General features: G+C 40.6%; 1 protein-coding gene across 1 annotated transcript in view; it reads right to left on the bottom strand.

Annotated features, from left to right (window-relative positions):
- LOC125451531 (secreted frizzled-related sequence protein 4-like) overlaps positions 1–7,004 on the bottom strand; it is a 34,362-nt gene extending 27,358 nt beyond the window's left edge. The window contains exons 1-4 of the mRNA XM_048528726.1: positions 6,563–7,004; positions 6,149–6,220; positions 5,269–5,334; positions 3,038–3,236 (exon numbers count right to left, since the gene is read on the bottom strand). Coding sequence (XP_048384683.1) covers positions 3,038–3,236; positions 5,269–5,334; positions 6,149–6,220; positions 6,563–7,004 — 779 coding nt within the window. The remainder of the gene's footprint in view (positions 1–3,037; positions 3,237–5,268; positions 5,335–6,148; positions 6,221–6,562) is intronic.
- Positions 7,005–17,204: the final 10,200 nt, after the last annotated feature.

Below are 17,204 nucleotides of genomic sequence, written 5' to 3'. Positions count from 1 at the left end.
CAAGTTCCATTATTTCACCAGGCTCACAATTTGTAAAAATATTTTGATACAATCACTCGAATAGATAAATCATTCCCCTTTGTGCTACTGTCCAGAATAAAAGAGACTTTCACCATCCTTTTATTATTGCGCAAAATTCATTCCGACCATTAAGGTCTACAAAAACAAATCAATTCCAGAAAAGATTACTAGGCATCCACAAAGCTCAGAGGCCACATAGTCTTTTCATAGCCAGATTTTCCAGCAGTTGAGACCCATAAAATCTATCTCTCATCACCCTAAAAGCTTTGCTTGACTTTTTCCTAAAGTAACTTGATTGTTTGTAAACATCATACAAACATAGGAGGAGTTGTTGACCTCATTTTGCAAGAAACCACATGGTAAAACATTTTCCATTTTGGAAATGTTAACAGTCCCATATCTTCCAGTTAGTGCACAATCCTAAAATATAAGTATGTATTCCATAAAAAAAATGTATTCCCAATAGGGGAATGAGATTCCACTATGATCAATCAGACTAAAGATGAAGCAATTTATCACCCTCCATTTAAACTCATGTTATTAATCATCGCCTACAGGGACTGAATTGCTAACCCTGATAATCAAAATCCAAACACAATATTCAGCCATTAGCCAACTTGGTAGAAATTTTCTAATAACTAGACAGTCATGTTTTCAGCACGCCTAGCAGTTGTATCTTTGGGCCTTGTCGCTCCATGGGAACTGCAAAAGCCAATGAGCAATTCCTTTGAAATCCTCCAAAAGTGTCCTACAGTCAACACGGCTTTGTGAGGGGTAGGTCATGCCTTACAAACCTTATCGAGTTTTTTGAGGATGTGACTAGTAAGGTTGATGAGGGTCAAGCTGTGGATGTGGTGTATATGGACTTCAGTAAGGCATTTGATAAGGTTCCCCATGGAAGGCTCATTCAGAAGGTCAGGAGGAATGGGATACAGGGGAACTTAGCTGCTTGGATACAGAATTGGCTGGCCAACAGAAGACAGCGAGTGGTAGTAGAAGGAAAATATTCTGCCTGGAAGTCAGTGGTGAGTGGGGTTCCACAGGGCTCTGTCCTTGGGCCTCTACTGTTTGTAATTTTTATTAATGACTTGGACGAGGGAATTGAAGGATGGGTCAGCAAGTTTGCAGACGACACAAAGGTCGGAGGTGTCGTTGACAGTGTAGAGGGCTGTTGTAGGCTGCAGCGGGACATTGACAGGATGCAGAGATGGGCTGAGAGGTGGCAGATGGAGTTCAACCTGGATAAATGCGAGGTGATGCATTTTGGAAGGTCGAATTTGAAAGCTGAGTACAGGATTAAGGATAGGATTCTTGGCAGCGTGGAGGAACAGAGGGATCTTGGTGTGCAGATACATAGATCCCTTAAAATGGCCACCCAAGTGGACAGGGTTGTTAAGAAAGCATATGGTGTTTTGGCTTTCATTAACAGGGGGGTTGAGTTTAAGAGTCGTGAGATCTTGTTGCAGCTCTATAAAACTTTGGTTAGACCGCACTTGGAATACTGCGTCCAGTTCTGGGCGCCCTATTATAGGAAAGATGTGGATGCTTTGGAGAGGGTTCAGAGGAGGTTTACCAGGATGCTGCCTGGACTGGAGGGCTTATCTTATGAAGAGAGGTTGACTGAGCTCGGTCTCTTTTCATTGGAGAAAAGGAGGAGGAGAGGGGACCTAATTGAGGTATACAAGATAATGAGAGGCATAGATAGAGTCGATAGCCAGAGACTATTTCCCAGGGCAGAAATGGCTAGCACGAGGGGTCATAGTTTTAAGCTGGTTGGTGGAAAGTATAGAGGGGATGTCAGAGGCAGGTTCTTTACGCAGAGAGTTGTGAGAGCATGGAATGCGTTGCCAGCAGCAGTTGTGGAAGCAAGGTCATTGGGGTCATTTAAGAGACTGCTGGACATGCATATGGTCACAGAAATTTGAGGGTGCATCCATGAGGATCAATGGTCGGCACAACATTGTGGGCTGAAGGGCCTGTTCTGTGCTGTACTGTTCTATGTTCTATGTTCTATGTTCTATGTTCTATGAATTCATATTTCTCATTAGATAGCCTACCCATTTGCCCAAATATCCATGGATTGAAGATTGGGCCATTCTGTCATATCAAGATCCATGGCAGAATAGATAAATAAATAAAGTTAAAAGCACAGTCTCCAGAGGATGGAATACTGTATTCTTGGTGTCTCTGACCTTGAAGAGATTATTTGAATGTTTAAAATTAGGCATTTAAAAAACATTATTTGAATGTTTAAAATTAGTCATTCCAGGAAAATGCTACTAATTTAGATTTTCCAGACATAGAGTTGAAGTGACAGTTAAGTCTATTGAGATGTTAGTAAAAGAAATGTTTTCTCTGGTGTGAGTATTGTCTCGTGTGAGTAATGTAGAAGAGGTGTTTCTGGGTACTGTCAAGGGCGTACTTTGTGATTAATGGGGTTATATTTCTACCATGTGATTCAAAATCTTTAAAGGCATATTACATGTAAATAGTTTAGTCTATTATACTTTATTTTCATTTCTTTAGCTTAATAAACTTTAGTTTTATTGATTAAACCAAACTTAAAAATTGAGTGCTCATAGTTCAGTGACAGAGTCACCTCAATAAAGCCAAATCAAAACAAAATATAATCTATTTCAGTTTTATCTGATTTGTTGAGTAATAATGCCAGCTGGGATGATAACAGTTTGAAACGTTCAGTAATAATTAAGTGCATGATCAACATAAACAACTTAAAACATATCTATTCCTCTTGCTATTCCTTTGATGCTGTCATCCCTATGCAATTATAGATGCAATGTATACCCATGGAATGTGCGGTCTAAAAGAGGGATTGTTAGTTATCGCAAGGTATGGAATGAAAAAAAATCCTAGTGCTAGGGTCTGGCTTGCAGTTGAAGCATGAAATCACCTATTGATGAAGACCTTATAGTATCAAAGGTGCTTATAGCCTGGCTTGGCCATCAAACTTGCAGCCAATGCTTATGCAGTTTGTGTGAAAAACAATGACACTTACCGTGAATGCAACACATAGCACATAATGAGCAGATCATGGTTATGTGGCAGCTGAGGACATGAGCACGAAGAGTTGGTAAGAAGGGCTATGTGAGTCTGCAGGATAGGTGCCAATGACTTGAATGTCTGTAAAACCTCCACCACCGTGGTGATTTCATTGCAACCACTTCTGCTCACATCTTTTACTTTGACTCGGATAACTAGCAAAAACAGGTGGACAGAAATAAAGTGAAATTCAAATCTGATTTTCCAAAGCAAATAAGATTTCATATCACTACATTACCAAACGGTTCTGTTTAGAGAATTTGAATCAATGTTTAACAATCAATATTCAAACATGTATTTTCCCCAGCATTAATAGTAGCTGGCATTTTTGGATATTAGTTAAAACATTGGGCTAAATTTAATTACCTTTTATATTCATTTAATCTTTTAACTTCAATTTGTTAATTTATCCCAAATTGTTTTGGTGCTATTTCAATAGTTGTCACATTCAGAAACTGCAAGTTAGCTTTAATTCTGATGTTAAAAATGCAATGCATTACTATTATATTCTGATTTAATAACAGGTACATATCCTGAGCTTTATTTCCATTGTTAGAGTATATTGAAGACATAGATTGATAGTTTTAAATCCCTCAAAATAATCAAGGGGTATGGGAAAAGGGCAGAAATGTGGAGTTGAAGTAGAAGGTCAGTCATGATTATACTGAATTGCAGAGCAGTTTTAAGAGCTTAAATGGTTTACTCCTGTTTCTATTCCTTAATAACCTTATAGCAGTTCTCATAGTACTTTGTTATAAATTGCATGTGAACTCCATAGATAATTTTGGTCTCTTTGTTTGAAAGAAAGGATATAATTCCATTCCAGACAGTTCAGAAAAAGTTCAATTAACTCATTCCTCAGATGAAGAGGTGACTCTATGGAGAAAAACTGGACTGGCTGGGTCTGTGATAACAAGGTGTAGAGCTGGATGAACACAGCAAGCCAAGCAGCATCAGAGGAGCACAAAAGCTGACGTTTTGGGCCTAGACCTTTCATCAGAAAAGGACGAGGGCGAGAGGGTTCTGAAATAAATAGGGAGAGATGGGGAGGCAGATTGAAGATGGATAGAGGAGAAGATAGGAGACAGACAAGCTAAAGAGGCAAGGATGGAGCCAGTAGTTTAGGTGGGGAGGTAGGGAGGGGATAGGTCAGTCCGGGGAGGACGGACAGGTCAAGGGGGCGGGTTGAGGTTAGTAGAACGTTTGGCAATCACTGAGGCCATGTTATAATTGGGAGCATTTAATGTCAAATGTGAAAGACATTTAAAGTAACACTTTTATCGAGGTAATGAAACCCACATTCCTTCTCTTACTCCATCCAAAATTATCATAAAGAAAATTAGAGGTGTATTTTTATCAACAGATCATGCTAACCTACGTCTCATTAACTTCAGGTTTATCATATTGCAATTTTAGTTCAATTTTCACTATATTGAGAGAAAGCATTTAATAAATTACCTTGTCCCTCAAAAATCATGTTTTATAACATTGGGTAGAAATAAAATATGCTTGAGAGAAACCAAGTCTAAGACTGCAACATGCCTAAACATCCTGTTGACTAACATTTTGCAGCAAATAACATCAAGTTCAGAGAAAATTTTCACAAGACAATAGAAAGAATATTGCCTTTTGAGGAAACAAAATCCAAGCCACAAGATAAAGTTGCCAAAGTTCTACAGACAACTGGTGGTGGTTTTAACCCAAACAGCAGCATGCCTCAAGTGAGGGGAGAGGTTGAGAAGGAGAGTCCTTCGTGGTAATGTCGGCTGGCACAGGAATTTAACCTACGCCTACTTCATGCTGCATTGCAAACCAGCCATCTAGTCAACTGAACTAACAGACTATCTCTAACACTATACAATGTTAATGAAAATATAAAAATTCATGTCAACATTCAGTGAAAGATGTTGGAGGACGGAAAGATGTTTATCAGTTAGATAAGAAAAGTGACTGTAAGTTTGTAAAAATGACCCAATTTATCATTGTTGGGTTATAAAATCATCAGGGACGCTGTTGCAATCAAACGCAACAGATTATCCTCTCTCCCACAAATGTTGCTGATATTTGTACATAATCTGTAGTGCTTTATGAAGTTTGGAGCTCTTTAAAAAGAAACGTGATGAATGTAAATGCTGCTACCATCATTGTGTTTTTAAAGGCACCTGACAATAGATAGCTATCACTCACCATAGTCATAGTTCTTTTCCAAGTATGTTTTTAGTGTTGGTTTAATTTTTCTACATTTACAACGACCTGTCAAAAAAAAGTACGTATAATTTTAAGTGAACGGAAATGCGAAAAATAGAGGTTTGAATACGAATGCTCTGGCAAAAAGGCTAGTCTGTCAATCTTAACAGACCGTGAATAAATATTTTACAGTAGCGATCCAGGCAGTTTGCTTTAATGGGACAGATAGCAAAAAAATTCCCAACTGTATTTTAGAGAAGCAGGGCAACGCTAATAAATAACATACAGTCAAATCCAAATCAGCATGCTTTTTTTTACAAATCGTAGAATCCTGAGATTTGCGTTTTACAATACAACTGAGAGTTGACGCTGTGAAGTAATCAGATGAGCTAAGAAGAAAGATGTAAAGTAGCAGTGGATTCTTTAAGAGCTCGGTTTCTGAATGGACCATATCAATCGCGAACAATGGTCGTGCCCTTTAAAGGAGCAAATCAGAATGGCAATTCTGAAAGTATACGGGAAAGCAAAATTTCGGAAATGCTGAAAACCAGGTGACTATTCTGAAATATCAATGTCTCTCTCTACGGATGATGACAGACCGCGGGTTTCTTTTTTATCCTGTTTCATTACCCTGTTTCTATGGATAATAATATCGGCGTTTTTATAATTTCCCAATTAGTTACGTGTAAAATTTAACGTTTTGCGATCTTCGAACTTCTGCCAAGACACAGGGTAGGCAGAATAAATGTTTACAAAAAAATGTTTGTTCGAGAGCACTAATCCTTCTATAACGCTTCGCACATACTTTTATCATTCTGATGTGACGGTAGGAGCGCTGCAAATCTTTACAAACCTTTTCCCCAGCTCTCCTCCCACTCACCTGTGTTCCAACTCTTGCAGTCGGAAGGCTCCAGTACGATCATATCGCGGGTGATGTCCATCCACATCGCATCTGGAAATTTGAAACAAAAACACAGGACCAATTTTGGATAAATTAATTCCACAAACTGCTTTCTCTGCAAACTGATAAGCGAATTATTAACTACGATAACTCCTTGGAGGTGCAAGTAATGTTTTCGTCTAAGAGCATCAAGTGAAGTGTTATTGCATGATTTCTTCTCACTGAAATCGAAATCGTATCTTTTGTTGATTGAATTTAATTTGAGAGAAAACGTTAAAAAGGGAAATCACATGTCGGTGCGTGATAGGTTGCTTTTAAGGATTATTAACGCATTGTTACAAATAGTAACAAAGCACTTCTCTGAAAGATAGGAAATCGTTCTCAGCCTCTCACCTGCGGGTCCATCAGTGACAATTGCCTCCGGAGAGATGCAAACTCCCCGATCGTAGACAGGTAAGTCGTTGCACGCCAAACTTTCCGGCCAGCTGTGGTTATACCTTCTCATTATAGGTTCGCAACCGTCCCTTGCCCTCTGGCAAACTGATTTACACGGCTTGATGGGGTCGTGAAGGAACTCGAAGGTACAGATGGGTACGTACATCGCACAGAGAAAGAAGCGCAGCGCTGGACTGCAGTTAGTGTCCACCAGTTCCTGATATTGCTCTACGGCGAGAATAGCATTCTCCTGGGTGCTGTGATGAAGGTGGTTGGGCATCCGAGTGATATTCCATGGCATTGTTTTGCACATCGGGATTCTGACACGTTCGCAGGGTGCTCCCTGCGACAAGACAGTTGGTCCGAGCCAAAGGCAGAGAGCAGCAAACACTGGCAGCATCTTGTAAAGTGCAGACCGATTCCCCTGCTCTCCTCCAGTATATATATACTTCTTGTCACATAAAAATAAAAAAAATCAGCGACTCAGGTGGGAGGGGGGTGGTCAGGGGATATAAATTATTTGCCTGTATTTAAAGTGAGCGACCAATTAAGAGCTGACGATCAGAATGATAACAAATAAGAGGAGGTGCTCCTGTCAGATTTCGGCAATCCAGAACTATCAGGAGATAAATTCAGCCACGGCAGGGGCCGCGGAAATGATGGGACGGCATCTAGCGTGCAATGCCCATCAGAAATGTGGTGTTCTTTTTCCAGTTACTTCCTTTGCTGGTATCTTTCATCTCTTTTTCCACTTACAGTGACATCACCTGCATCTGTTTCTTATTCCTCACGCATGACAATTTTTGAAACGCTCAATGTTTGCATATAGTTTCAGAGAGGCGCTTGCTTACTCATCACATTTGACCTGAAATTTAAATCTTAAATATTACAATACAGAGCAAATAAAAATGAAATCCTGTATTATTGATGAAGTGACTCAGCTACAACGATTCCTCCATAACAGCACCTCAGATGTGTTATTACTACTTAAATCCAGCTCTTCACCCGAAGCGCGTTGAATCGTATGGGGCATGTGCAAAGAAGGACAAGTTTTTGAGGTAGAGGCTTCAATGCTGATCAAATCCAGCAAGTAACATTGGCCAAGAAACAGAAGAGGATCGACAGTAACGGGCGATTAAATAGTGTGGGCAAACACTAACTGAGCGTAACCGATAAACAGGAACAGAGTTTGGGTGGAAATGCACTCGCAGAGTCGCGTTAATACGAATTCATCGATGACATGAAGGGAACCGTCATTCGCAGTTGTAATAGTCCCATGGTTTCAGCAGTTATTCCAAATTCAGTTTGTGACAACTTCTATTTTGCGCAGAAGAAAGTTACTCAGAGCGACTTGTAATTTTATTAAACACCATTTAAATGTACATTTAACAAATGTTGCCATCTTTTTGAAACGTGCATAGTGTGAAGATTTTAAAAGGTCAAGCTTTTCGGAAAAATAAATTGCCATGGATTAAAAATACAAAACCATTTTATTTTATTATTCGTTCATGGATGTAGAGGTAACCAGCTCAGCCGGTATTATTGGCCATCCATATTAGCCCTTGAGAAGGTGGTGGCAAACTGCGCGAGGTAGGAATAAACATTAATTTTAGAAAGGGAGCTCTGGATCTTTGACCCAGCCACTGTGAAGAAACAGCAATATCATTCTAAATCAGAATTGTGTGTGTCTTGGAAAGGAACTTGCAGGTGGTGGTATTCTCATACAGCTGCTGCCCCTGTATTTCTCTGAGAGCGGTCATGGGTTTAGAAGATGTTGTCAAAGGATCCTGGGCAAGTTGCTGTAGTGCATGTTCTCTGTGTATTGCTATGTTGCATTGTGGAGAAGAGAGGAAATGTTGAAGGTCATGTGCCTAAAGTATGTCGAGCTTCCTCAATGTTGTTGGAGCTGCACCCCTCCATGCAAAATGAAGAGTATTCCATCTATTCCTGACTCATGGTTTTGTAGATGTGGGCAAGCTTTAGTGAATCAGGAGTTGAGTTCCAAGTCTCTGAGTTGTAGCCAAAGTATTTATATAACTGGTCATGTTCAGGTTGCAGCCAATTGTAACTCTGAGAAAGTTGACAGTGGGGAAATCAAACAATTGTAATGCCATTTAATGTCAAGGGAAGATGGCTAGTTTCTCTCTTGTTTGACATGGTAATTGTCTGCCATTGGTGTGGTGTGATTATTATTTGCCACTGATTAGCATAAACCTAGATGTTCAGGTTTTGCTGCAAAAGCTGTTTCAGTTTCTGAGGAGCTCTGAATTACATTGAACATTGTGCAAACATCAGTGAGCATCCCTCCTTCTGACATTACGGTGAAGGGAAAATCATTCATAAAGCAGCTGGTTGTGCCCAGGGCAAGTTTAGTACCAGAGGACTGGAGGATTGCAAATGTTTACCCTTGTTCAAGAAGGGCAGTAGGGATGACCTAGGTAATTATAGACCAGTGAGTCTTACGTCTGTTGTAGGAAAAGTTTTGGAAAGGATTATAAGAGATAGGATTTATAATCATCGAGCAAGCAACAATGTGATTGAAGATAGTAAACATGGATTTGTCAAGGGCAGGTCATGTCTCACAAACCTCACTGAATTTTTCAAGAAGGTGACCAAGCATGTGGATGAAGGTAGGGCAGTTGACGTGGTGTACATGGACTTCAGTAAAGCCTTTGATTAGGTTCCACAGGGTAGCCTATTGGAGAAAATACGGAGGCATGGGGTTGAGGGAGATTTAGCAGTTTGAATTAGAAACTGGCTTTCTGTGAGAAGGTAACGAGTGGTGGTTGATGGAAAATATTCAGCCTGGAGTCCGGTTACTAGTGGTGTGCCTCAAGGATCTGTTTTGGGACCACTATTGTTTGTCATTTTTATAAATGACTTGGACACAGGCATAGGTGGATGGGTTAGTAAATTTGCAGATGACACTAAAGTTGGTGGAGTGGTGGACAGTGTGGGAGAATGTTGCAGGTTGCAGGGAGACTTGGATAAACCACAGAATTGGGCTGAAAGGTGGCAAATGGAATTCAATGTGGATAAATGTGAGGTGATTCACTTTGGGAAGAATAATAGGAAGGCAGAATACTCGGTCAATGGAAAGATTCTTGGTAGTGTGGATGTGCAGAGGGATCTTGGTGTTCATGTACGTAGATCCCCAAAAGTTACCACCCAGGTTGATAGTGCTGTTAAGAAGGCTTACGGTGTGTTAGATTTTATTGGTAGAGGGATTGAGTTCCGGAGCCGTGATGTAATGCTGCAACTGTACAAAACACTAGTGCAGCCTCATTTGGAATATTGCATGCAGTTCTGGTCGTCCCATTACAGGAAGGATGTGGAAACATTGGAAAAGGTACAGACGGGATTTACCAGGATGTTGCCTGGTCTGGAGTGAAGGCCTTATGAGGAAAGGCTGAGGGACTTGGGTCTGTTCTCATTGGAGAGAAGAAGGCTAAGAGGGGATTTAATAGAGACATACGAGATGATCAGAGGATTGGATAGGGTGGACAGTGAGAGTCTTTTTCCAAGGATGATGACGTCAGCTTGTACGAGGGGACATAGCTACAAATTGAGGGGTGATAGATTTAAGACAGATGTCAGAGGCAGGTTCTTTACTCAGCGAGTGGTAAGGGCATGGACCACCCTGCCTGCCAATGTAGTTAACTCGGCCACATTAGGGGCATTTAAACAGTCCTTGGATAAGCAGATGGATGATGATGGGATAGTGTAGGGGATGGGCTTAGATTAGTTCACAGGTCAGCGCAACATAGAGGGCTGAAGGGCCTGTTCTGTGCTGTATTGTTCTATGACACCAACCTGAGGAACCCCTGTAGTAATGTGCTGGAAATGACATGATTGACCTCCTCCAACCAGAACAATTTTCCTTTGTGCTAGGTATGACTCCAATCTGTCAAGAGGTTTCCCTCTTATTGCTACTGACTCCAACTGTGCTTGGGGCACTTTCTGAAATACTCAACCTGCATTGATGTTAAATGCAATCACCCTTAACTCACCTCTGATGTTGTCTTTTATTCATATTTGGACCAAAGGTGCATTGAGCTCAGTTGAGCGGCCCTGGTGGAATCCAAACTGAAGATCAGTAAGTAGGTTATTTCTGTACATATGTCACTTGATAGCACTGATCAATGGTGTCTTCTATCACTTTGCCAATGATGAAGAGTAAGCTGATAGGTCAGTAACTGGCAGAGTTTTGTTTGTCCTGCATTTTATGCACAGGATATATCTCTGTAATTTATCCTACTGTCGTCAGTTTTAGCTGGTGTGTAACAGCTGGCTAGGGTGCAGATAGTTCTGGAACATAAATCTGTAGTACTAATGCTGGAATATTGTCAGGGCCCACAGCCATTGCAATATCCAACAACTTCAGCAATTTCTTGATATCATGCGGAGTGAATTCAATCTGTGATGCTGGGCACCTCAGCAAGTGGATCATCCACTTGGCACTTCTGGCTGAAGGTGGATGCCTTGTCTTTGGCTTTGATCCTGGGCTTATTCAACATTCAGGGTGGGGATATTTGTGGAACTTCCAGCTTCTGTTAGTTATTTAACCACCACCATTTTAAAATTGGATGTGGCCCGACTGCATAGCTTAGAACACATTTATTAGTTGCATAATCACTTAGGCCCATCTCCACACACTGCTTCCACTGTTTAGTGTACAAGAAATCCTACTGTAGCTTCGCCTGGTTTTAACCTCATTTGTAAGGACATTGTATATGCCACTTTGAAACATAAATCAGAAAATGAAAGTTTGGATTATTTGTTTTGCTTATGGCTCGAAGAGAAAGGAGACCTGTGTGATCTGAAGAAGTTATATTTATTACCAGTTTGAAACCCACTGGCACCAGTGTCTTTGGGGATAAAAGAAAACATACTGTAAAGCAACTTGTGGTTTGGTTTTAAGTGGCAGTCTATCACAGAACTAAGAGGAAAGAGAACAGTTAGGATCCAGACTTCTGAAATGTCTTCCAGCAAGCAAGATCTCATTCTCACTCTCTCTCGCCCTTTCTCTCTCTCTGTGGGAGGAAAGAAAAACACTCAAAGACTCTGCCAAAAAGAAAAGAACAGCGAATTCAAGCCAAGACCAGCTGCCCAGCTCCCAAATCAAGGATCACCACAGTTGACAACAATTTGATAACACACCAAAAACTAAAAAAAGCACTGTGAGAAAGTCATCTCATTTCTCCTTTTGGTTTGGACTCTGAATCGCAGACATTGTGCTTTTTTGCCTATTTTTCCTACCAACAATATTTCTACAAAACAGTGCTTGTCTCTTCTCTCCGCTATATGAACTAACATTTGTGTTTGGATTTAACAGGAGCATAAGTATAAAGTTGCATATTAGTAACTAATTATCAATTTTTGCCACGTTAGATATGCTTGTTATAATGAGTACATTTTTGCTTTTTTGTTCATTGATGTAACCTTGCATTGTTTATTTTATCTTAAATAGTTGTAACAGTCAGGCATTAACCATTCTAGTGATTAAATTAGTCATATTTCACATTTGCGATGACTCTGACCTAGAATACAGTCTGTACCCTGCCACCTTTGATGTTTCCACAAATATTGGTAAAGAAGCCTTTGCAGAGTTGGCTGTGCTGTGTCTGCCGTTAGGAATTCTGAAGCGTAGATCATTGCCAATTGTCTATCTGGTTTCACATTTGTGATGACTCGTGAAATATGGGTCTTGATATCCAGTGCCTATCAGTGTTGCGACAGTGTGCCTGGTACTGCCCTTGTCATTCCCTCCTACATTCTAGATTGAACCAGGGCTGATCTCCTAGTTTGATGATAACAATAGTAGTTGATATGCTAGGTCATGAGGATACAACTTGTGGTTGAATATAATTCTGCTACTGCTAATGGTTCACAGTGACATGGGTGCACAGTTGTGAACTGCTAGGTCTGTTCAAAGTCTGTCCCATTTAACATGATGGTAGTCCACACAACACAATGGAAGATATTATCAATGTGAAGTCAGGACTTTGTCTTCACAAAGACTGTGTGGTGTCCTAGACAGAGGCATCTACAGAGGGTAGATTGATGAGGACAAAATCAAGTAGATACTTTCCTCTTAGTGATAACAAAGTGTGGAGCTGGATGAACACAGCAGGCCAAGCAGCATCTCAGGAGCACAGGAGATGCCGCTTGGCCTGCTGTGTTCATCCAGCTCCATACTTTGTTATCTTGGATTCTCCAGCATCTGTAGTTCCCATTATCACTTTCCTCTGAGTGGTTGCCTCACCATTCACTACAGAACCAATTCAGCAGCTATGTCCTTTAGGACTCAGTCAACTTGGTCAATGGTGCTGCAACTGAGTCATTCTTGGTGTCAGACATTGAAGTCCCTGACCTAGAATACAGTCTGTACCCTGCCACCTTTGACGTTTCCACAAATATTGGTAAAGAAGCCTTTGCAGAGTGGGCTGTGCTGTGTCTGCCGTTAGGATTTCTGAAGCCCAGATCATTGTCAATTGTCTATCTTGTTTGTAATAAATTGTTTTTAAAGTTATGATATTGCTGGCCAGCCCACCCAAGTGCACTATGTGGGAAAGAACGGATGCACCATGTGTCCTTGTCAATCACATGTGTGGGAAATGGCAGTGCAGCACAAGCTTGAAATCAACAGTGGCTGGAATCTTTGTTGTGCTCCCTTGAGGCAAAGAACTACATGGATAACAAATTTAAGGAGGCAATCACACTACTGGTGAGAAGCACACAAGCAAGGAGGGAATGGGTGACTGTCAGGCAGTTTAACAGAACTAGACAGACGCCGGAGTCCCCAAACTAAGTATTATTTGAAAATTTATTTCCCAGTTTGAATACCAATGAGACCAATAATTCCTTGGAGAGGTGCAGTAAGAGCCATGTATGTGGCAGCATGGGCAATTTGGCTATACAGGAGGGAGGAAGAAGAGTGGACGTGATTAGGGATTCCATAGTTAGGGCATCAGTCAAGCAACAAATGTTACTCCAAAATGGTGAGTCATCTCCCTGGTGTCAAAGCAAAAGCTTCTGGGATGCAGTCTGCTGAATATCCTTTGTAGGGAGATTGAACAGCCTAGAGTCGTGATCCATATTGGTAACAAGAACAAGAAGTGGGATGAGATCCTGAAGGAAGATTTTGATGAGTTTGGAGTTAAGCAGAACATTTAGAAATGCATTACATAATCGAGCAGAGTCAGTAAGGTTTCATGGAGAGGAAATCACACCTGACAAATTTTTAATTATTTGAGGTGTTAACAGGCAGGAGAAATAAAGGAGGAACAGTGGACATGATATGCTTGGATTTCTAGAAGATGTTTAATACATGATAATGTACTAATAATGATAGTGTACTACACCAGGCTACTTAATATGATAAAAGCCAACATTGTTGGAGACAATATACTGGCATGGGCAGAAGATTGGTTAACTAATAGAAGACAGAGATTTGGAATAAGGGGGCAATTTCAGAATAATAACCAGTAACCAGTAGAGTGCCACAAGCATCAGTACTGGGCCACAATTATTTCGAATATTTATTACTGTATTGAATGAGGAAAGTGTTTGTATTATAGCCAATATTACAGCTGACAGAAATAGGTGAGATATCAAGTGGTGAGAATGACACAAACAGTCTGCAGATGAAATATATAGAGTGGGAAAAAGATGGCAGAACGGACATAATGTGAATTTATGCACTTTGCCAAGAAGAACAAATAGCTAAATATTATTTAAATGGAGAAAGACTGTAGAAAATGACAACACAGAGGGCCTGGGGCTTCTCATTCATAAATCACAAAAGCCAACATACCAGTTCAATACATAACGAGGAGGGCAAATGGAATATTGGCCTATATTTCAAAAGGAATGACAAAGAAAAATAGGGAGGTCTTGCTAAAGTTTTTATCGCTCTATCTAAGGAAATATACACTGGCACTGGAAGAAGTCCACAGAATGTTCACAAGGTTGATTCCAGGTATGGAGGGTTTATTCCATGTCGATAAATTGAAAAGATAAGCTTATACTCATTTGAGTTTGATGTATGAATAATGACCTTATTGAAATATACAAGATTCATAGGGGACTTGACAGGTCAATGCCGAGAGGTTATTTCCCTTCTGAAAGACTCCAGCACCAGAGAACATAAGTTCAGAATAAGGGGTCATCCAGACAGGATAGAGATGAGGAGGATTTTTTTCTCCAAGAGGGGTAGTGAACCTGTGGAGTTCTTTTTGCAGAGGGCTCTGAAGGTTGGGTGATTAAGTATATTCAAGGCTTAGATAGATGCACTTTTAATCAATAATGGAATCGAGGACAATGGGTAAAATATAGGAAATTGGAATTGAATCAGATTAGCCATGATCTCATTGAATAGCAGAGCAGACTCAATGGCTGAATGGCCTATTTCTGCTTTAACAATATTATGGTCTGACACGAAGAAGTAGGAAAATAGCAAGTTAAATGAGAAGGGAACCAAAATGAAAGCAAATATTAACTATGCTTAAAATGCAGAATAATGTCAAAAAGACAAAGTTAAGGGCTTTCCTAACTGATTACATGCAGCTTTTGGAACAAGTTGAATGATTTAAAGGCCTAAATAGAGGTAGATGGTTCTGATTTCTTTGCTATACCTGCAGGGTTACTAAGACTGGAAGCTGACTATTCAAGGATATTTGACATTTCAGTCACACTGATGGCCCATTCTCTGTGACCAACACTGCTGGGAGCCCGTGTATCACAAAGATGCTCGCAGTTTTTCTGTCATCGTCCCTGTATTTGACAAATGAACTCTGTACACGGCCAACCACTTTGAATGGGCATCTACAATGACTAACAACATTGAACCCATGGAAGGGTTAGCACAGTCGACATGTAACTGAGGCCATTCTCATGAATGTGGGGGAGCTACTAGCAGTAATATTTGTCCCTGTTGGCACACTGTGCACTGCCCCACCAACACTTTGCATACAAGATAACAAAGTGTAGAGCTGGATGAATACAGCAGGCCAAGCAGCATCTTAGGAGCACAGCATCTGCAGTTCCTATTATCTCAGATACAATTTTAACCTCACTGCGAAGCCTCTTCTACGGATGCCTAACATAAAGAAGTTACCCTCCTACTTCCAGAACTTTTGTGCTCCTTTGATGCTGCTTGGCCTGCTGTGATCATCCAGCTCTACACTTTGTTATCTCAGATTCTGTGGCATCTGCAGTTCCTATTATCTATGTCTGCATACAACCCTGGCTACCAGACATAACTTCTCATCAACATCTTCATTTTGGATGACCCTGCTGGAGATCAGCAGTATGTGGCGCCACTCCTTGCTCGAGACAATCACTCTTGATCCCCACAAAAAAATTCCATCCTCAACAGTGAAACAGTCTCACCAGGTCCAGAAAGGATTAAATTCTAGTTGTGATGGCCCTTTTGTTTCGCCCATGACCACCAGCTGTTTTAGTTTGGCCAGGACTGGATCTTTTTGTGTCCACAGTCTGATACTGTTGGGGATGACAAGGAGGGTGTCCAAAAAGTTTAAAACCAGGACCAGTGGTGGATCTGCCAGTGAGAGGCAGCTCAAGGCATTGGCATTTGCTGCTTGGCCTCCTAGATAGGGTTCCAACTTGTAACTGTACACACTTAGAATGAGAGTCCACTGCTGAATTTGACCTGAAGTCATGGGCAGCACAGACTTATCTTCTTTCAGTAGCCCTTGCAGGGTTTGTGGTCTGTTACTATTGCAAACTTACATCTGTAAAGTTATTGATGGAACTTTCTCACACCAAAGATGACTGCCAAGCCATCCTTCTTTGTCTGGGCATGCTTGATCTCTGCATCAGCCAAAGTCTAGGAAGCATACGCTTGGGCATTCCTCTCCATTGGACCCTCTGTGAGCCAACAATACCCCATACCATACAGGGAGGCAAGACAAGTTGGTATCAAATCTCACATGGGATTAGAATGTGCCAACATCTTTGACTTTGATGGCAATTTCTTCACATACCTAAAGGCTTATGTCTTGGCTACAAAACCATTTCCAAAGCTGACCCTTTTTCAATAGCTGATGTAATGGTACCAGGATGGAGATCAGGTTACGTATGAACTTTCAATAATAATTCGCCAATCCAAGGAAAGGCCCAAACGCCAGTGTAGACGTGGGACTTTTGATTACCCTAACTTTATCTTCCAATGGGTGTAACTCGGTCTTGCTGACTCTGGAGCACCGAAAGAAAAATAAAATCACGAAGGAAATTAATAAATGTAAATTTAAATATCATTTTATAGCATTTCACCAAATGTTAAAGCAGTGCATTCTACATCCTAATTATTCACTGCATAGAAAAATATCCAGATCACCACTGTGTCTTTTGTCAAATACTTTAAAACTGTGCTCTCTAGTCTCATTCTCTTCCATTATTGGGCAATTTATTTCTGTATACTCTGTGAGATCTCTCATGAGTTTGAAAATATCTATCAAATCTCCTCTCAATCTTCTCTGTTAGCAGGGAAAACAGTTCAAATTTCTCTAATCCATCTACATGACTAAAGTTCCCCATCAATGGAACCATCTAATGAATCTCTTCTGCACTCATTCTG

The sequence above is a fragment of the Stegostoma tigrinum genome, chromosome 5 (genome assembly GCF_030684315.1).
Source record: "Stegostoma tigrinum isolate sSteTig4 chromosome 5, sSteTig4.hap1, whole genome shotgun sequence".
NCBI lineage: Eukaryota > Metazoa > Chordata > Chondrichthyes > Orectolobiformes > Stegostomatidae > Stegostoma > Stegostoma tigrinum.
The sequence above is the reverse complement of the archived record's forward strand: the minus strand, read 5'-3'. Positions and strand labels throughout refer to the sequence as shown.